Source organism: Perca flavescens, chromosome 11 (genome assembly GCF_004354835.1).
Source record: "Perca flavescens isolate YP-PL-M2 chromosome 11, PFLA_1.0, whole genome shotgun sequence".
Taxonomy (NCBI): domain Eukaryota; kingdom Metazoa; phylum Chordata; class Actinopteri; order Perciformes; family Percidae; genus Perca; species Perca flavescens.
The window spans coordinates 2,371,982-2,394,481 of record NC_041341.1 but is presented as its reverse complement, the minus strand read 5'-3'; the positions used below and the strand labels follow the sequence as shown (position 1 = coordinate 2,394,481).

At 44.0% G+C, this 22,500-nt stretch overlaps 1 protein-coding gene across 1 annotated transcript in view; it reads left to right on the top strand.

The window, feature by feature from the left end:
• LOC114563574 (serine/threonine-protein kinase Nek5-like) overlaps positions 1-22,500 on the top strand; it is a 41,566-nt gene that overhangs the window by 11,237 nt on the left and 7,829 nt on the right. Inside the window, exons 4-12 of the mRNA XM_028590373.1 lie at positions 245-297; positions 715-888; positions 6,314-6,392; positions 8,145-8,258; positions 11,087-11,167; positions 16,978-17,076; positions 19,052-19,132; positions 19,968-20,093; positions 21,398-21,575. Of these exons, the coding sequence (XP_028446174.1) occupies positions 245-297; positions 715-888; positions 6,314-6,392; positions 8,145-8,258; positions 11,087-11,167; positions 16,978-17,076; positions 19,052-19,132; positions 19,968-20,093; positions 21,398-21,575 (985 nt within the window). The remainder of the gene's footprint in view (positions 1-244; positions 298-714; positions 889-6,313; positions 6,393-8,144; positions 8,259-11,086; positions 11,168-16,977; positions 17,077-19,051; positions 19,133-19,967; positions 20,094-21,397; positions 21,576-22,500) is intronic.

Genomic DNA, 22,500 nt, shown 5'->3' with positions numbered 1-22,500 from the left:
GGAAAAGCTAGAGCTGGATCAGACGTAAATAACTCTCAAAAAAAAGCCTAAAGACCAAACTTAAATCTGAAGAAGTCCAACTACAGTCATCAGGTCTGAGGAAAGTCTTATAGTTCATTCATTCTTCTCGGGTGCTCCACCTAAACCTGATATATATACAGGTGTGTTGTTATACAGCTGTGTGTTATATTTGGACCCTCATGTTGTCTTTCTTTTCTAACACTGAATGTATTTATGATTGCAGCCTCCTCACCAGCGAGCTGCGGAGAGAGAAGCTGCAGCGCAGCAGAAAGAAAGGTAAAATTACACCTTAATTATGTATAATTTGACTGTATTAACCTTTTTCGTGAATGAAAATCAGAGACCTTTTTCACCCTGCCAGAAGAATGAGCTAAAAGAATCTGGAGTAAAAAGGCCCTTACATTAATTGCTTTACTTGGGACTAGGGATGCACCCAATCCAGATTTTTGGGGTTCGGTTGAATCCTGAATCCCCTGGTTGAGATTGTGCTGCCTCCTCCTCCCATCCTCAGTCCATGAACCCAGTAAACACATGAAGGAAGTAAACAGGGACTGTCCTTCCTCTGCCGTACCTTCCTTTTGTACCAAAATGTTGTAACATCAAATCATAGAAAAAGTAAAGTCAAATACATAAAGAATTAATATCTGTGACGCTCGATGAGCTGTTGTCGACCTTAAACTATCACTGGTGCAGGTTAAATGGACGGCAGCCTCTCGGCCATTATCGGCACCTCTACGCCCAGCTGGATGCCTTTCAGAGGAGGAACACGGAGGATGTCCTTCCTCCTCCTCCTCCTCTTCCTCCTCCTCCTCTTCAGGAGAGAGAGCAGGAGCGATGTGAAGAACACCCTGCGCTACCGTACCAGCTGTGAGTGACCCTACACACCCAGGATAGAGATCCCGAGTCATGTTTCTCGATACTATTTACAGGATATGTACAGTACAGGCCAAAAGTTTGGACACACCTTCTCATTCAATGCGTTTTTCCTTTTTATTTTCATGACTATTTACATTGCAGATTCTCACTGAAGGCATCAAAACTATGAATGAACACATATGGAATTATGTACTTAACAAAAAAGTGTGAAATAACTGAAAACATGTCTTATATTTTAGATTCTTCAAAGTAGCCACCCTTTGCTTTTTTTGATAACTCTGCAAACCCTTGGTGTTCTCTCAATGAGCTTCATGAGGTAGTCACCTGAAATGGTTTTACCTTCACAGGTGTGCTTTGTCAGGGTTCATTAGTGGAATTATTTCCCTTATTAATAAAAAAAGAAAGCAAAGGGTGGCTACTTTGAAGAATCTAAAATATAAGACATGTTTTCAGTTATTTCACACTTTTTTGTTAAGTACATAATTCCATATGTGTTCATTCATAGTTTTGATGCCTTCAGTGAGAATCTACAACGTAAATAGTCATGAAAATAAAAAGGAAACGCGTTGAATGAGAAGGTGTGTGCAAACTTTTGGCCTGTACTGTATTTCGCGGTGAAAAGCTGAACTTTGAAGTTTATTTTCATGAAACTAAACCTTGTTTTGGATACTATTTATGGTCAGTATTTCTCACAGGAAAAGTCATTTAACGTATCTACATTCTAAAGAGCCAATCCCAATGAATCCCAGGGTGAGGTTACAAGATAGCCCTGGATAACGAGGCTATCACGAGGAGGGACAAACAACTGTGACGCGCTGAAGATCCAGTTTCAAATCGATTAATCCTCCACACGTGAAATATAACTGGTACTGCAGTTACAGTACCAAATGCAAAATGGCTTTGTGATGCCAATAAGTGTGCGAGTCAACAGAAAGTGTTTCGGGTCCCAGGCTCACACCCCCTTCTCTGTCAAAGCCCAAAAAAAACACGGTGAACAGGTGAAGCAAACACATAATATATACAATATACATATATATATACAAACAATATCAGCGCTTAACATTAGAGATGCACCGATTATCGGCCCTGGCTGACTATCCATCTCTTTTTTGGCAGTTTGCAGATGATCTGCATCTGTGTTTTAATTTTTTTTTTTGAGGAGTAAAGCATTATACATTGAAACCATGAAAGTTAAATTTTATTTTTTTCCTCCTGTGTTTTTAACTATAATGACCCCCCCCTCCCTACCCCCCAAAACATCTTTTCCCTGTGCAGGTTAAATACAACAGAATAACAATGCATCTGGTTACAAAGACAAGAGTATAACCATTATGTCACTATACCATTTCAAGGCATGTACCCATCCATACCAATCAAAACAAAAGTACTGGTGACAAAAGTATCATTATTGCAGTATAAATGCATACTGAAAATAAAAAAAAATACAAACTACACTTATATGTTTTTGACAGAATAGAACCCAATTGCAGACACAACTCAGAGCCGGAGAAGGGTTAACAGATTTATTCCTAGTTCAAGGTTCCAGGTTTTACAGGGTTAGGGTCCACAGAGGGGTACAGGTCCAGGGTTCTGAGGAGGAATAATACCGTGTGGTCCAAGTGGTGGTGTCGAGTCCGTTGAGAGGTCCAGTTATGGCAAGCAGGATTGGTGGGGGGCAGGATAGGGATGGCTGACGCGAAACTGACGTTTCCGAAGCTTTGTCGAGATCCCGAAGCGCAGAGTTTCGAAAACACTGATCCGAAGCGGGATTCAAAACACCCGTGTCACGTGACTACGGCTAAATGAAGCATCGGAGTGTTTCACAAGTGTTTCGACAGGTGGCGTGGTCCGCCGAATCAGCGTTTGATTGACAGGGAACAGACCACACAATCGCACATCTGTATAAAAGTGAAGACAATACATCTTGACCTCTTGGGTTTTGTGACAGGAGTTTGATTTTGAGATAGCGGATTTTTGGTGATATAGTGACATTTATAGTGCGATTTGTTTAGTTATATTTAGGCTTACATTTAAATTTACACATTGACTGATAGGCTAGATACAGACAGAGTATACATACAGTGACACATTAATAGATAGATAGATAGATAGATAGATAGATAAAAATGGAAGCTCTGTTTTCATTTTCATTCAGAGCCACAAATGTCAACATCAGGCCCATCAAAATCAACATCAACACCAGTAGAAACACAGGACAGTTTATGGGAAAGTTTTGATGATAGTTTCCGTGAAACAGTGAGGAGCCTACAAGCCTTACAAGCTTCACATATCACAAAAATATATATATTTTTTTTAATGGCTCGTTGTCAAGGTTGTTTCAGATCAACACCTGCAGGTGACCACTAGGTGTCATCGTTGAGACGGGTGTCGGATTGTTTCGAAGCCTCGACACAATATGGCACATTTGCTTCAACTGTTTCATTGTTTCACGAAGCCTCGATCTGCCCACCACTAGGGCAGGAGTGAAGAGGAGGCAGGAGTCAGGTTCCGATATTCTGTAGCACAAAAAGAACAATAAGAACAGGCCAAAAACACAAAGAGCAACTAGCAGGCGGTATCAACAGCGAGACTAACATGTGGTCCAGACTACGATCCGACGAGGAGTGGAAGACTGACCAGGTATTTGTAGCAGAGGTGATTGGTGTAGATGGGCTGCAGCTGGAACCCTGACTCCCGCACACCACACTTCCTAACATACACAAGGGTCAAAACAACATAGACAGTGTTACAGAAAGGTATGAAGAGAGAGAGATGCATGGAAAATAGGTTAGCTGGGTAAATAAAATTTGACAAAATAGGTTTGCATCTGTGTTTTCTTTTCCCGATAACCGATAAAGTGAATTAATTTAACCATGCGCTATTATGGCTCCACTACAGCTCTGTGTCTGACCCATGCTTCTTGCGTTCGATGCCGACATGATGCAAACGAGTCCTCGGTGACTGTACGCGGGGGGTCTGATTAGGTTAGGGAAAGGAACATTTGCCTATATGGGCGCAGTTCAGTGGAACAAGTTAGATCGTCATATTAAAGTCATTTCCAGCCTGAACTCTTTTAAAAAGAGCATCAAGGTCTGGTTACTAGAGAGGGGTGGCGGAAAAGATTAAAGGGCAAGTTACTATTTTTATTTAATGAAGAAAAATGTTTTTATGTTAGGTCATTGAGTATCTTGTCTTGTCCTGATGTGTGTTGAGGACCACAATGGAAATAAGTCTTGGACTTTATTGTGTTTTTATCCTCAATTGTATTTGATGTCCTTTTATCATGTGTAAGGTAGGGCTGTCCTCGACTAAAGAAATTCTCAGTCGACTAACACTTATAGGATTTTGTCGACTGATCGATTAGTTGATTTAATTGACAGAGCTGTGCGCTTTGAGAGGTGGTTAAGACTAGAAAAGCACAATATAAATGTAGTTAATTAATCGACTAATGGGCTAAAGAAATCTTAGTTGACTAAGACCAAAACAACCAATTAGTCGACTAATCCACTAAGAGGTGGCAGCCCTAGTGTAAGGCACTCTCTTACAATTAAATAAATCAAATCAAATCAAATGATCGCCGATCCGTGCAGCTCCGAGATTTATTTTATCAATGCCGACACGGTTGCATGGACCACGTTGCAGTGATCGGCTACAGGAGAGAAGAAGTCCGTTCTTTGAGCCGCTCTAACAATCAGCATGAAGGACCAGACGGCTGGCCGGGACCATGCGCACTGAACGCAAGAAGCAGGAAACAGCTTTTAATGTCCCGCCCACAACACTATCTGACTCTCTTTCACTTTTGCGTATTATGCTGAACGTTTTTAATTCATTAAATATAGGGTGAGGCTATTCGTACCCTGGTGCAATCAGAAATCAATGCTATTTGTACCCCGCCGGTGCACACAGCAATGTGTTCTATTAATACCCCGTCTGGTACAAATATCAATGTATGCTATTTGCAGCCCTGTGCATTTACAGTACCTTGGCATATATTTTCACACAGTTATCCATACTACTCATGTATTACATTACTTTTTGGAATATTATCGCCCTGACATTCTTACCCTTACCATAACCAATCCCACTCCTCTCGCCTAAACCTAACCAACCCAACCAGAGCAGGCATATTCATGAGTCTTTCCCTACCACCCTGACTTGCGCAATTGCATGCAAATTATCCAATCCTAAATGGAAAAATCAAGATCACCTCACAGGGGAATCGAACTCCTAACTCCCATACCAAAGGTAAGCACTCTAACCACTCACCTAGCAATCCTTACTGAATGTTGTACAACTGTTTACCACTTGGTGTCTTCAAGCCTCGGTTGCTAGGTAACCATACTGTATACAAAGAAATAGGTACTAACTAACAAACCAATGGTTGTGTGCTTTCACTGAAGACAGAAAGCACAACTGTAGTATCCATTTTCCGCTAGAAATTCAATTGTTATAAACTTTAGAGACAAAACTTCCCTAATATGCCAGTTTCTGAAGATGAACTTCCGCCATGATTTCGGTGCACGTGAGCAACGTGTTTTTGTTGTTACGTCACAGGGTGTGAATAGCTCAGCTGTGTGGCCGAGGCTATTCGTACCGGGGGTGCAAATAGACACTCCGTTAAATAGATTGCTTAAAGCATTTAAACACACACACGCTGTCTACCAAAAAATCCTGAAGGTGAATGTCCGGCCATCTGTTCGTGACCTCAGGCTGAAAGCGAACTTGGGTTCTGCAGCAGGACAATGATGCAAAGCACATCAGCTGTTTAACCAGCCGAAATCAGATTAGTTTTTCATAAAAAAATGACTCAAACCGATTAATCGATGATCAAAATAGTGGAATGGAATGGAAATTGATTCATTTGAAACAGGGACAATGCACAAATAAACATTAAGCTTGTTAAAAAAGAGAATATGTATCGGGCCAGGTTATAGCAACAATTGCTAATTTCCACCTGTAGTCCCTGGGCAGGCACAACAAATTTAAAAAACAAACAATTTACAATTTTAAATAGAAATATCACAAAACTATATATAAATGACATGATGTGCATAGTAATTAAGAACAAAGTTTAGTAAAAACAGGGGCGCCATCGGCCCACTCACTCTATCTCTCTCCCCCCTCCCAGCACACACACTGAAAGAGTTCAGCAGCAGCTTAGGCACATTAGAGTACATGCAACTCCAAATATTCATTTATACAAGGATACACACACACACACACACATTCACACTCACATACACACACACACCCACCCACATAAATACAGTATCTTATAGATGTGAGCATCTCTATAAGTATCTTATAGATAGTGGGCGATTGATTTAATAGTTGACATGTAATGGATTCATCTTTGTAGCTTTTGTTTTAGTTTGTGATGTACACTGTATTATTAACGATATGTTATGTGTGTCAGTGTTGCTGCAGCTCGTGATGAATACCTGCAGAGGAGACACGAGGCCAACCAGTACAAGCTGAGAGCAGAGAAACAGCTGGTAGGACATATCCCTGATTATTACATCAGGGATTTTAGCTGTCAACTCATTCCTTCTAGTCTCTCTTTGCCAGTCCTTCCTCCGCAGGGCTGCGGAGGAAGGTCTGCCTAGTCCACACAGCATTTCCTAGATGGGAGAACAACCTGCTCTGGTTAATTGGCATTTCTTTAAACCAATCACAATCGTCTTGGGGGCGGGGCTAAGCTCCACACAGAGCCACGGTGCCTCTGCTAAATAGTCTCAGGAAGGAACTAGTTTTGGTGGAACATGTTGACGATCATAAGTAGTTTTAATCACGCAACAGAAAACTCAGATTGAACAGATAGTCTAGCTAGCTGTCTGGATTTACCCTGCAGAGATCTGAGGAGCAGGTAACCACAGTCCTCACAAATCAGCCGGAGGTTAGAACCCCGACACAGAGACAGAGGAAGGGGACGGGACATCTGGCCAATAAAAGAGAGACATCTTTGTGTAGGGCTGGGTACCAAATTCAATACTTTTTAGGCACCGACTGAATTATAAATTGAGTATCGAATTACGCCTCGTCATTCAATACCCAATTCCAATACCTAAGGAGTAAATCTCATTGGCGTCAGTGAGCCAATCAGCACGCAGCATGCTTCTACCAAGATCTAATAATGTCTGTGATTGGCTGTCTAGCGTTACCCGTCATAGAGACACACAGGAAGAAATCTACGTTACACAGAGACAAGGCTCACAGAGTTAGAGCTGATTAAAGCTCCCATATTCTGCTCATTTTCAGGTTCATAATTGTATTTTAAGGTTGTACCAGAATAGGTTTACATGGTTTAATTATCAAAAAACACCATATTGTTGTTGTACTGCACATTGCTGCAGCTCCTCTTTTCACCCTGTGTTCATCTCTCTGTTTTAGCTACAGATTGAGACATCTCTTCTTCTTCTGTACTATCTTTGATTGCACTCGCACATGCTCAGTAGCTCAGATCGTAGCTCATGTCAGCTAGCTCCATAGACGGTAAAAGAAAGGCTGTTTCTCCACCTTCAGTCAGTTCCAAGGCAGGATCAGCTGGGAGACTTCTTCTAAACCAGGGAGCACATGGAAGTAGTTCTTTTGGAGGTTATGGTGAACTAGTGTGTGTTGTAGCGGTGCTTTGCCATTGAGAACGAGGTAGCATGCTAGCACGCTAACGCTAGCATGCTAACGGTTGCGGTTAGCCAGCTCGTTTTGGCTAGTGCCGTAGAAAGCCGTGCAGATGTTGACCAGCTCACCAGGAGACTGAAGGCAGGACACATTCAGAAACCAGATCTCACTCAGAACACCATGGAGGGGTTGTATGCATGTGGAAGCACCAGAGACACAAAATAACACCCCAAATCCCAGAAAAAGTGATTTTGTTTCATAATATGGGCACTTTAAAAGAAAATATTTGTGCCATAATGTGAAACGTTCAAAATTGAAAAAAAGTATCTTTTAGGAGCCGGTATAAAAGTCACGGTATTGGTATCGGTATTGAATATTTTAGATACCGATACCCAGCGCTAACTATGTGGAGAATTTGAAACCAACAAATAAAACCATTCCACTGCATCTGCGACCTTTGACCTCTCCTCTGTGACCTTTGACCTCTCCTCTGTGACCTTTGACCTCTCCTCTGTAACCTTTGACCTCTCCTCTGTGACCTTTGACCTCTCCTCTGTGACCTTTGACCTCTCCTCTGTGACCTTTGACCTCTCCTCTGTGACCTTTGACCTCTCCTCTGTGACCCTCAGGGTCTGCGTCCGTGTACGGCCGAGCGCAACAGGAAGCCCAGCGGTCAGGAGCAGGAAGTGGGACAACCTGAACACCAACATGCACCTCAGGACCGGAGGCAGGAGGGACAGCAGGTAGGACACACAGGAGACACACAGGAGACATCATAGTGAAGGGACAGTAGGTAGGACACACAGGAGACATCATAGTGAAGAGACAGCAGGTAGGACACACAGGAGACACACAGGAGACATTATAGTGAAGAGACAGCAGGTATGACACACAGGAGACATCATAGTGAAGAGACAGCAGGTAGGACACACAGGAGACACACAGGAGACATTATAGTGAAGAGACAGCAGGTATGACACACAGGAGACATCATAGTGAAGAGACAGCAGGTAGGACACACAGGAGACATTATAGTGAAGAGACAGTAGGTAGGACACACAGGAGACATTATAGTGAGGAGACAGTAGGTAGGACACACAGGAGACATCATAGTAAAGAACCAGTAGGTAGGACACACAGGAGACATTATAGTGAAGAGACAGTAGGTAGGACACACAGGAGACATCATAGTGAAGAGACAGTAGGTAGGACACACAGGAGACACACAGGAGACATCATAGTGAAGAGACAGCAGGTAGGACACACAGGAGACATCATAGTGAAGAGACAGTAGGTAGGACACACAGGAGACATCATAGTGAAGAGACAGTAGGTAGGACACACAGGAGACATCATAGTGAAGAGACAGTAGGTAGGACACACAGGAGACATTATAGTGAAGAGACAGTAGGTAGGACACACAGGAGACATCATAGTGAAGAGACAGTAGGTAGGACACAAAGGAGACACACAGGAGACATCATAGTGAAGGGACAGTAGGTAGGAGACACAGGAGACATCATAGTGAAGGGACAGTAGGTAGGACACACAGGAGACATCATAGTGAAGAGACAGTAGGTAGGACACACAGGAGACACACAGGAGACATCATAGTGAAGAGACAGTAGGTAGGACACACAGGAGACACACAGGAGACATCATAGTGAAGAGACAGTAGGTAGGACACACAGGAGACATCATAGTGAAGAGACAGTAGGTAGGACACACAGGAGACATCATAGTGAAGAGACAGTAGGTAGGACACACAGGAGACATTATAGTGAAGAGACAGTAGGTAGGACACACAGGAGACATCATAGTGAAGAGACAGTAGGTAGGACACAAAGGAGACACACAGGAGACATCATAGTGAAGGGACAGTAGGTAGGAGACACAGGAGACATCATAGTGAAGGGACAGTAGGTAGGACACACAGGAGACATCATAGTGAAGAGACAGTAGGTAGGACACACAGGAGACACACAGGAGACATCATAGTGAAGAGACAGTAGGTAGGACACACAGGAGACACACAGGAGACATCATAGTGAAGAGACAGTAGGTAGGACACACAGGAGACATCATAGTGAAGAGACAGTAGGTAGGACACACAGGAGACATCATAGTGAAGAGACAGTAGGTAGGACACAAAGGAGACACACAGGAGACATCATAGTGAAGGGACAGTAGGTAGGACACACAGGAGACATCATAGTGAAGGGACAGTAGGTAGGACACACAGGAGACATCATAGTGAAGAGACAGTAGGTAGGACACACAGGAGACATCATAGTGAAGAGACAGTAGGTAGGACACACAGGAGACATCATAGTGAAGGGACAGTAGGTAGGACACACAGGAGACATCATAGTAAAGAGACAGTAGGTAGGACACACAGGAGACATCATAGTGAAGAGACAGTAGGTAGGACACACAGGAGACATCATAGTGAAGGGACAGTAGGTAGGACACACAGGAGACATTATAGTGAAGAGACAGTGGGGGGGGACACACAGGAGACATTATAGTGAAGAGACAGTAGGTAGGACACACAGGAGACATCATAGTGAAGAGACAGTAGGTAGGACACACAGGAGACATCATAGTGAAGAGACAGTAGGTAGGACACACAGGAGACATCATAGTGAACAGACAGTAGGTAGGTCACACAGGAGACATTCTAGTGAAGAGACAGTAGGTAGGACACACAGGAGACACACAGGAGACATTATAGTGAAGAGACAGTAGGTAGGACACACAGGAGACATCATAGTGAAGAGACAGCAGGTAGGACACACAGGAGACATCATAGTGAAGAGACAGTAGGTAGGACACACAGGAGACACACAGGAGACATCATTGTGAAGAGACAGTAGGTAGGACACACAGGAGACATCATAGTGAAGAGACAGCAGGTAGGACACACAGGAGACATCATAGTGAAGAGACAGTAGGTAGGACACACAGGGGACATAGTGAAGAGACAGTAGGTAGGACACACAGGAGACATCATAGTGAAGAGACAGTAGGTAGGACACACAGGAGACATTATAGTGAAGAGACAGTAGGTAGGACACACAGGAGACATTATAGTGAAGAGACAGTAGGTAGGACACAAAGGAGACATCATAGTGAAGAGACAGTAGGTAGGACACACAGGAGACATAGTGAAGAGACAGTAGGTAGGACACACAGGAGACATCATAGTGAAGAGACAGTAGGTAAGACAAACAGGAGACATAGTGAAGAGACAGTAGGTAGGACACACAGGAGACATAGTGAAGAGACAGTAGGTAGGACACACAGGAGACATCATAGTGAAGAGACAGTAGGTAGGACACACAGGAGACACACAGGAGACATTATAGTGTGCGTGCGTGTGTGTGTCTGTGTGTGTGTGTGTGTGTGTGTGTGTGTGTGTGTGTGTGTGTGTGTGTCTATGTGTGTGTGTGTGTGTATGTGTGTGTGTGTGTGTGTGTGTGTGTGTACCTGTTTGTGTGTGTGTACCTGTGTGTGTGTGTGTGTGTGTGTGTGTGTGTGTGTGTGTGTGTGTGTGTGTGTGTGTGTGCAGGAATACCTGCGTCAGCTGGATGCCATCAGACAGCAGTATCACCAGGAGATGAGACAGATGAGGCTGAGAGCCGAGGTCCAGGTACACAATCCTTCTTTCTTTCCAGGCTCCAGGACAGCAGTCAGGGTTGAAATGTCTCATTTGACAGTTTATGCAACCCCCCCACACACACACACACACACACACCCCCCCCCCTTAAAGACATTACAGTGCTGAACTGTTAGGAGATAATAGGGAGACTTCTCCCATCGTGTGAAGGGCTCACTGCTCCTTGTAATGATAAATCCAGTCTCAACGAGCACACTGAGAACAGACATCAGCTCCTCCTGTCAGCCCAGACATTCAGAGCAACTCTTAGTCAGTGTGAATGTATACTTGTCTCAACATTATGTAATAAAAACAGTAAGTAAGTAAATATTTGACTTTTTATTTCTATAGCACATTTAAAAACAGCTCGCGCTGACCACAGTGCTGTACGTAGCGCATTAGCCACAGGGTAATAAAATAAAAATAAAAATAAAACACACGTACAAATCAGTGTTTTAGGCTAAAAAGTAGGGCTGCACGATTATGGCCAAAATGATAATCACGATTATTTTGATCAGCATTGAGATCACGATTAATTATCACGATTATTTGTTGATTTTAACCAAAACAAATTGTACTGTCACATAGGCTAATTATAACTGCTTTTACATCCATATTGTGCTACATTCCTCCTTTATTGAAGGATACTGTGAATGAATATGCTGTTTCGGCTGTTGTGCAACTGTTTTTCATACATGCACGTTTGCCGTAAGGTATCTACCCGACGAAATAGCAACGCGGATTTCATTGGCTCATTACACTGCTACTTACATGTCTGCGTTGCGCTCTGATGCTCCGAAACCCACGTTAGAGGCTACATAAACATCGCTGCATGTCCCGCTGGTAAACACAAATAACACGTTACACAGCAGGTAACGTTAGCCTAACGTTAGCTACAGTAAACACTAATAACACGTTACACAGCAGGTAACGTTAGCCTACCGTTAGCTACAGTAAACACAAATAAGACGTTACACAGCAGGTAGCGTTAGCCTAGCGTTAGCTACAGTAAACACAAATAACACGTTACACAGCAGGTAACGTTAGCCTACCGTTAGCTACAGTAAACACTAATAACACGTTACACAGCAGGTAACGTTAGCCTACCGTTAGCTACAGTAAACACAAATAACACGTTACACAGCAGGTAGCGTTAGCCTACCGTTAACTACAGTAAACACAAATAACACGTTACACAGCAGGTAACGTTAGCCTACCATTAGCTAACTACAGTAAACACTAATAACACGTTACACAGCAGGTAACGTTAGCTTACCGTTAGCTACAGTAAACACTAATAACACGTTACACAGCAGGTAACGTTAGCCTATCGTTAGCTACAGTAAACACTAATAACACGTTACACAGCAGGTAACGTTAGCCTATCGTTAGCTACAGTAAACACTAATAACACGTTACACAGCAGGTAACGTTAGCCTATCGTTAGCTACAGTAAACACTAATAACACGTTACACAGCAGGCAACATTAGCCTACCGTTAGCTACAGTAAACACTAATAACACGTTACACAGCAGGTAACGTTAGCCCACCGTTAGCTACAGTAAACACAAATAACACGTTACACAGCAGGTAACGTTAGCCTACCATTAGCTAGCTACAGTAAACACTAATAACACGTTACACAGCAGGTAACGTTAGCCTACCGTTAGCTACAGTAAACACTAATAACACGTTACACAGCAGGTAACGTTAGCCTATCGTTAGCTACAGTAAACACTAATAACACGTTACACAGCAGGTAACGTTAGCCTATCGTTAGCTACAGTAAACACTAATAACACGTTACACAGCAGGTAACGTTAGCCTATCGTTAGCTACAGTAAACACTAATAACACGTTACACAGCAGGCAACGTTAGCCTACCGTTAGCTACAGTAAACACTAATAACATGTTACACAGCAGGTAACGTTAGCCCACCGTTAACTACAGTAAACACTAATAACACGTTACACAGCAGGTAGCGTTAGCCTACCGTTAGCTACAGTAAACACTAATAACACGTTACACAGCAGGTAACGTTAGCCTACCATTAGCTAGCTACAGTAAACACTAATAACACGTTACACAGCAGGTAACGTTAGCCTACCGTTAGCTACAGTAAACACAAATAACACGTTACACAGCAGGTAGCGTTAGCCTACCGTTAGCTACAGTAAACACTAATAACACGTTACACCGCAGGTAACGTTAGCCTACCATAAGCTAGCTACAGTAAACACTAATAACACGTTACACAGCAGGTAACGTTAGCCTACCATAAGCTAGCTACAGTAAACACTAATAACACGTTACACAGCAGGTAACGTTAGCCTACCGTTAGCTACAGTAAACACTAATAACACGTTACACAGCAGGTAACGTTAGCCTACCGTTAGCTACAGTAAAAACAAATAACACGTTACACAGCAGGTAGCGTTAGCCTACCGTTAGCTACAGTAAACACTAATAACACGTTACACAGCAGGTAACGTTAGCCTACCATTAGCTAACTACAGTAAACACTAATAACACGTTACACAGCAGGTAACGTTAGCTACAGTAAACACTAATAACACGTTACACAGCAGGTAACGTTAGCCTACCATTAGCTAGCTACAGTAAACACTAATAACACGTTACACAGCAGGTAGCGTTAGCCTACCGTTAGCTACAGTAAACACAAGTAACACGTTACACAGCAGGTAGCGTTAGCCTACCGTTAGCTACAGTAAACACTAATAACACGTTACACCGCAGGTAACGTTAGCCTACCATAAGCTAGCTACAGTAAACACTAATAACACGTTACACAGCAGGTAACGTTAGCCTACCGTTAGCTACAGTAAACACTAATAACACGTTACACAGCAGGTAACGTTAGCCTACCGTTAGCTACAGTAAACACTAATAACACGTTACACAGCAGGTAACGTTAGCTACCGTTAGCTACAGTAAACACTAATAACACGTTACACAGCAGGTAGCGTTAGCCTACCGTTAGCTACAGTAAACACAAATAACACATTACACAGCAGGTAACGTTAGCCTACCGTTAGCCACAGTAAACACAAATAACACGTTACACAGCACAGCAGGTAGCGTTAGCCTACCGTTAGCTACAGTAAACACTAATAACACGTTACACAGCAGGTAACGTTAGCCTACCGTTAGCTACAGTAAACACTAATAACACGTTACACAGCAGGTAACGTTAGCCTACCGTTAGCTACAGTAAACACAAATAACACGTTACACAGCAGGTAGCGTTAGCCTAGCGTTAGCTACAGTAAACACAAATAACACGTTACACAGCAGGTAACGTTAGCCTACCGTTAGCTACAGTAAACACTAATAACACGTTACACAGCAGGTAACGTTAGCTACCGTTAGCTACAGTAAACACTAATAACACGTTACACAGCAGGTAGCGTTAGCCTACCGTTAGCTACAGTAAACACAAATAACACATTACACAGCAGGTAACGTTAGCCTACCGTTAGCCACAGTAAACACAAATAACACGTTACACAGCAGGTAACGTTAGCCTACTGTTAGCTACAGTAAACACTAATAACATGTTACACAGCAGGTAGCGTTAGCCTACCGTTAGCTACAGTAAACACTAATAACATGTTACACAGCAGGTAACGTTAGCCTACCGTTAGCCACAGTAAACACAAATAACACGTTACACAGCAGGTAACGTTAGCCTACTGTTAGCTACAGTAAACACTAATAACATGTTACACAGCAGGTAGCGTTAGCCTACCGTTAGCTACAGTAAACACTAATAACATGTTACACAGGAGGTAATGTTCGCCTACCGTTAGCCACAGTAGTAACTGGATTAAACACGGCTAAAATGCTGACAGCTAAACAGTGTAAAAGTATGACAGGATTTCCAGCAGTGGGACGTCCAACAGTCTGCTGCTAAAGCTACGAGCTAACAGACACAAACGGGCACTATGGTCACTGCTGTTGTCTGAAAAACAAAACATACGGGACACATTGTTGCGTTTACTGGTAAACTGGTAAACATCGTCGAAGGTACTGCACTCAGCTGGCTCCACTCCTACCTAGCCAACAGATCCCATTTCATCTCTCTCCACAACCACACCTCTGCCACAGCCACAGTTACTCAAGGCGTTCCCCAAGGCTCCGTACTCGGCCCCCTCCTCTTCATCATCTACATCCTCCCTCTTGGTCAGATACTCCGCCACTTCAACCTGGACTTCCACTGCTATGCTGATGACACCCAGATCTACCTCAGCACCAAATCCCCCCACAATCCTCCCCTCTCCCACATCAACTCCTGTCAGCTATTAAAACCTGGATGCAACACCACTTCCTCAAACTCAACAGCGACAAAACAGAATTCCTTCTGATCGGCTCCAAATCCACACTTAGCAAAACCAATAACCCCACTCTCACCATCGACGGCACCATTGTCTCCCCATCTCCCCGGGCCCGCAACCTTGGCGTTATCTTTGATTCCACCCTCTCCCTTGAGCCTCACATCCGTCAAGTCATTAAAACCTCCTTCTTTCACCTCCGCAACATCGCCAAAATCAGACCCTCTCTCACACCCCCCGCTGCTGAAAGACTCATTCACGCCTTCATCTCCTCCCGATTGGACTACTGCAACTCACTTCTCCTCGGCATCAGCTCTACCAACATCAACCGACTCCAACTGGTCCAGAACTCAGCCGCCCGCCTCATTACCCGCTCCAAATCCTGGCACCACATCACTCCAGTCCTAAAACAACTCCACTGGCTTCCTATCTCCCAACGGATCACCTACAAAATCCTGGTCCTCACCTACAAAGCCCTCCACCATCTGGCCCCCTCATACCTTACTGACCTCCTCTCCCCCTACCAACCCTCACGGTCCCTCAGATCCACCTCAGCTGGTCTCCTCTCCCCCTTACCAACCCTCAAGGTCCCTCAGATCCACCTCAGCTGGTCTCCTCTCCCCCTACCAACCCTCAAGGTCCCTCAGATCCACCTCAGCTGGTCTCCTCTCCCCCTACCAACCCTCAAGGTCCCTCAGATCCACCTCAGCCGGTCTCCTCTCCATCCAAAAGTCCAAACTCCGCAGTTTTGGGGACAGAGCCTTCTCCAGAGCAGCTCCCAGGCTCTGGAACTCCCTCCCCCAAGAGATCCGCACCTCTGAGTCCATCACCATCTTCCAGTCCCGCCTCAAGACCCATCTCTTCAACTCTGCCTACCCATAGCCCCCCTGCCCCCCCCTCCATTTTTCATCTGAATCTTGTTTTGTTCTACTTGTTTTGTTTTGTTTTGTTCTACTTGTTTTGTTATGATTTTAATCTAACCTGCCCTGTAAAGCGACTTTGAGTCCATGAAAAGCGCTATATAAATTCAATTTATTATTATTATTATCGTCCCGTTACTCCTCTGTCCTCTGTGACGTCCACATCTAGAAACTAAGCTGCGCGGTGCAGGGAACAACTCTGATTGGCTCACAGAGGCACGTGATCAGACAGTGGGTTTTGGAGCGCTGGGTTGGCTTTGCAAAAACTTTGACAAGGAGCGCTCTATGACGCATTTTAAATATCGCTCGATCACGCAAATTTGATCGTGGGAAGCCAAAATCGTGATCGTGATTAAACTTCGATTAATTGTGCAGCCCTAACTAAAAAGGACATCGAAAGACAAACACTTAATTTTTAAACATAGGATGATAAGACCATTAACATGCCGGGAAGGACAATGTAAAAAGATTGAGTTTTGAGCCTGGTTTTGAATATCACAGAGTAAAACATGACTCTGTTTTCATTCCAGCAGCCACAACACAAACAAGGAACCTTTGTGGTGGAGAAACCCAGAGACCCAGAACCTTCTTTAGACAGCGAAGAGCAGCAGGGAGCCCCACCTGCTCAGGTAAAGTCAGACTCCCTCTGGCTGTCAGGACTTCTTATAACCCAGTCAGGGAACGTGTTGGTCGGCAGCATTTTAAATCCCATAAATGTCAGTAAAGATTAGAGATGGCCCGATACCATTTTTTGATTCCCAGATACCGATTCCGATACCTGAACATGCGTATCGGCCGATACCGAGTACCGATCCGATACCAGAGTGTCATATATTTCATTATGTTTTAACAGCTGTATACTACTATCTCTGTATGGATGTGATATGATGTATAACAGCTGTATACTACTATCTCTGTATGGATGTGATATGATGTATAACAGCTGTATACTACTATCTCTGTATGGATGTGATATGATGTATAACAGCTGTATACTACTATCTCTGTATAGATGTGATATGATGTATAACAGCTGTATACTACTATCTCTGTATGATGTGATATGATGTATAACAGCTGTATACTACTATCTCTGTATGATGTGATATGATGTATAACAGCTGTATACTACTATCTCTGTATGGATGTGATATGATGTATAACAGCTGTATACTACTATCTCTGTATGGATGTGATATGATGTATAACAGCTGTATACTACTATCTCTGTATGATGTGATATGATGTATAACAGCTGTATACTACTATCTCTGTATGATGATATGATAGATAACAGCTGTATACTACTATCCCTGTATAGATGTGATATGATGTATAACAGCTGTATACTACTATCCCTGTATGGATGTGATATGATGTATAACAGTAACGGTGCATAAACTCCAGTACTTCCCGATACCGATACCAGCGTTTTAGGCAGTATCGGAGCCGATACCGATACTGGTATCGGTATCGGACCATCTCTAGTAAAGATATAATTAAGGATTGTTTGAGAGGTCAAGATTATGGAGACGTTTGTAAAAGATCTGGGAAGGTGTAAGGCAAGATAAATATATATTTGTATATATTTGTATAGACCCAATACCAATGTTTGTTTCTAATAACTAGTAGAAAACTCCTGCGTCCTGTTAAAGGAATACACCACCGTTTGTTGAAAAAGGGTTATTCACCGTCTCCTCTATATTTATATAGGTGGACAAACGCATTTTTGTCTCAGTGCATGCATTGTCTTAGTTCGGCGCCTAGCTTAGCTTAGCGTAATGAATGGAATCCTTTGTTGCCGTTAGCATGTCGTGAGTTAAAGTGACCCAACAACAACAAAAACTAAACCTAATTACTTCTTGTGGGCTGTGTATTCACAACGAATAAAAATAGCAATGCAGATTAAGACTAGATGATTTCCTAGGCAGATAGTGACTTGGAACTATATTGGGTGGAAGAAGACTACAGCCGAAGCACTGCTACTCAGGCACAGAGATATCGAAAGCCCGCGGAGCTCCACGGGCTTTCGACAGACATACATTGCGTATATTTACACTTTGAATTTCGTCATGGCCTTTACATAACACATACTCTATGGTCTGTCAAAGATAACGCGTTTGACCGATTTCAATTTCATCAATTTTTGTGAATTGGAGAGGTCTCGTTAGGAGGAAGCTAGCTACGGCAACAAATGATTCCATTCATTACGCTAAGCTAAACTAGTGGCGGCGGCGCCGGACTAAGACCTATATAAATATAGAGGTGAAGGTGAATAACCCTTTTTCAACAAACGGTGGCGTATTCCTTTAATACAATTTAACATCACTGAGCAAACGGGGACGAGGAACAGCTGGATCTACGTTAGCTTGGAGAGCTAAAGTACCTGGTTGAGCCACAAGCTAAAGAAAACGACGCCACAAAAACCAGTCAGTCCGACTGACTGACCGACTGACTGACAGAGACCACGGATAGGTCGGACCTCCGTGTTTAGCTTTTACTCTCCAGATATCAAACATGCAGCCAGCGAGTTGTTTCAGAATAAGCTCAGCTGTGTCAGTCTCTAACAGCGTGTCCTTCCTGCTTCCCGCTCTCCTGCTGCAGGACGTGGAAGCAGCTCTGAGGAAGATCAGAGAGGAGAACAAGGAACAGAGGAGAGCACTGGAGAGAAAACACAAAGACAAGGTGACTAAACTCAGTCAAAGGTCCCATGACATGGTGCTCTTAGGATGCTTTTATATAGGCCTTAGTGGTCCCCTAATACTGTATCTGAAGTCTCTTTTATATAGGCCTTAGTGGTCCCCTAATACTGTATCTGAAGTCTCTTTTATATAGACCTTAGTGGTCCCCTAATACTGTATCTGAAGTCTCTTTTATATAGACCTTAGTGGTCCCCTAATACTGTATCTGAAGTCTCTTTTATATAGACCTTAGTGGTCCCCTAATACTGTATCTGAAGTCTCTTTTATATAGACCTTAGTGGTCCCCTAATACTGTATCTGAAGTCTCTTTTATATAGACCTTAGTGGTCCCCTAATACTGTATCTGAAGTCTCTTTTATATAGACCTTAGTGGTCCCCTAATACTGTATCTGAAGTCTCTTTTATATAGACCTTAGTGGTCCCCTAATACTGTATCTGAAGTCTCTTTTATATAGACCTTAGTGGTCCCCTAATACTGTATCTGAAGTCTCTTTTATATAGACCTATGGTGTGTCAGAGCCTTTAGACCTGTCTCTGAGGTTGCAATCACAGCTTTTATCAGTTAATTCTACCGTTCATGTTGCAGCCCTTATCCTTCTTAGCCGTGTGATTGGCTGAGAGCCTTGGACCCACCACGTGTGATGTGTGTATACAGTCATTGCAGTCCTCTACGGAGGCCCAAAGCAACCACAACACTAAACCAGGTTCTTCACGGACCAACGGTAGTGCTGTGAGACAGACGAAGAGAAGAGAGAGAACGGTACAAAGCTGAGAGAACAGATGACAGTTTGATTGTTTTTTTTTGTCGTTTTCTGCAGAAAGGAATTATGTTTGAGATCCGGTTGGATGAGGAAGGGATGAAAGGGGACGGAGAGAAGGAGAAAGAGAAGGGGAGAGAGGAAGAGGAGAAGAAAGAGGGAGATGGAAGACAAACAGAGGAAGAGGTAAGTGACAGTTCTCTTTATCTCTCCTTCACACCTCCTCTTCTTCACTTTCTCTCTCTCTGTCCCGCTTTCTCCTCCTTCTCTCCCTCCCTCCCTCTCTCTTTCTCACTCTCTCTGTCTCCCTCTCTCCCTCCCTCCCTCCCTCTCTCTTTCTCTCTCTCTCTCTCTCTCTCTCTCTCTCCCTCCCCCCCTCCTCTCTCTCTCTCTCTCTCTCTCTCTCCCTCCCTCTCTCTTTCTCTCTCTCTCTCTCTCTCTCTCCCTCCCTCTCCCTTTCTCTCTCTCTCCCTCTCTCCCTCCCTCCCTCCCTCCCTCCCTCTCTCCCTCCCTCTCTCTCTCTTTCCCTCCCTTTCTCTCTCTGTCTCTCTCTCTCCTTCCCTCCCTCTCTCTTTCTCACTCTCTCTCTCTCCTTCTCTCTCTCTTTCTCTCTCTCTCTCCCTCTCTCTCTCTCCCTCCCTCTCTCTCTCTCTCTCTCTCTCTCTCTCTCTCTCTCTCTCCCTCTCTCTTTCCTCCTCTCTCTTCCTCTCTCCTCTCTCTCTCCCTCTCTCTTTCCCTCCCTCTCTCTCTTCCTTTTCTCTCTCTCTCTCTCCCCTCCCTCTCTCTTCCTCCCCCTCTCTCTCTCCCTCCCCCTCTCTCTCTCCCCTCTCTCTCCCTCCCTCTCTCTTCCTCCCCTCTCTCTCTCCTTCTCTCTCTCTCTCCCTCTCTCTCTCCTCTCTCTCTCTCTCTCTCTCTCTCTCTCTCTCTCTCCCTCTCTCTTTCCCTCCCTCTCTCTCTTCCTCTCTCCCTCTCTCTCTCCCTCTCTCTTTCCCTCCCTCTCTCTCTTCCTTTTCTCTCTCTCTCTCCCTCCCTCTCTCTCCCTCCCTCTCTCTCTCCCTCTCTCTCCCTCCCTCTCTCTTCCTCCCCTCTCTCTCTCCCTCCCTCCTCTCTCCCCCCCTCTCTCTCTCCCTCCCTCTCTCTTCCTCCCCTCTCTCTCTCTCTCCCTCCCTCACTCTCTCTCTTCCTCTCTCCCTCTCTCTCTCCTCTCTCTCCCTCCTCTCTCTCTTCCTTTTTCTCTCTCTCTCTCTCTCCCCCCTCTCTCTCTCCCCCTCTCTCTTCCTCCGCCTCTCTCTCTCCCACCCTCCCTCTCTCTCCCTCCCCCTTTCTCTCTCCCCTCTCTCTCTCCCTCCCTCTCTCTCCTCCCTCTCTCTTCCTCCCCCTCTCTCTCTCTCTCCCTCCCTCTCTCTCTCTCTCTCCCCTCTCTCTCTCCCTCCCTCTTTCTCTCTCTCTCCCTCTCTTTCTCTCATTCTGTCCCTGACCCTCCGAACCAGGAAGTGGACCCCCTGAACCAGACCCTGAGCTTCCAGGAAGGGGAGGAGTTGAAGCTCAGGGATTGGTCGGAGGAGAGGAGGGGGTGGAGCCAGAGGACTCCCCAGACTCTGCTGGACGCGCTCGCCAACATGGATGTCCACTCCGTCTACAACACCGCCGCGGTCGGGGCTGAACGAGGTACACGCGGAAAACAGCTGGGTGAACGTATCCCAATCATACACAAGTTAGTTAGTTACTGTTAGTCAGTGACAAAGGCCATTCATCATTTCATCTCTTCGTTCTCTATCTAACTTTTTACAACAACACTGATTTAATGTTTACTTTCATCATAGAGCTGGAAGATTTGTTTCCCTAAAAAAATCTGTGATTTTTTTTATTAAAAACTCGATTTACGATTCGATTCGATTTTCCCCCCCTTCCATTTAAAACAAAATAACTGTGAACTGTAAATATATTTAAAAAATATATATTTATTGTATTTAATTAAAGTGCATCAACATAAACAGAATTGCAAAGGCAAACCCTTTCTCCAAGTGAAAAGTCGCTGTGCAGTGTGCAACAAAGATTGTTAAACATCCAAATTATTTATACTGTATTTGGATAATAAAATAAAATCTAAAAAATAGATTTTTTGAAAATATGAATCGATTTGACCTACCAACTTAATTTTTAAATCAAATAGATTTTTTTCCCATCCCTAATTCATCACATACTTTAGTTTTTATTTAAGTGTTGTGTGTGTTTCTGTTTCTGACCAGTGTTGTGTGTGTTTCTGTCTCTGTGTCTGACCAGTGTTGTGTGTGTTTCTGTCTCTGTGTCTGACCAGTGTTTGTGTGTTTCTGTCTCTGTGTCTGACCAGTGTTTGTGTGTTTCTGTCTCTGTGTCTGACCAGTGTTGTGTGTGTTTCTGTCTGTGTCTGACCAGTGTTGTGTGTGTTTCTGTCTCTGTGTCTGACCAGTGTTGTGTGTGTTTCTGTCTCTGTGTCTGACCGGTGTTGTGTGTGTTTCTGTGTCTGTGTCTGACCGGTGTTGTGTGTTTTTCTGTCTGTGTCTGACCAGTGTTGTGTGTGTTTCTGTCTCTGTGTCTGACCAGTGTTGTGTGT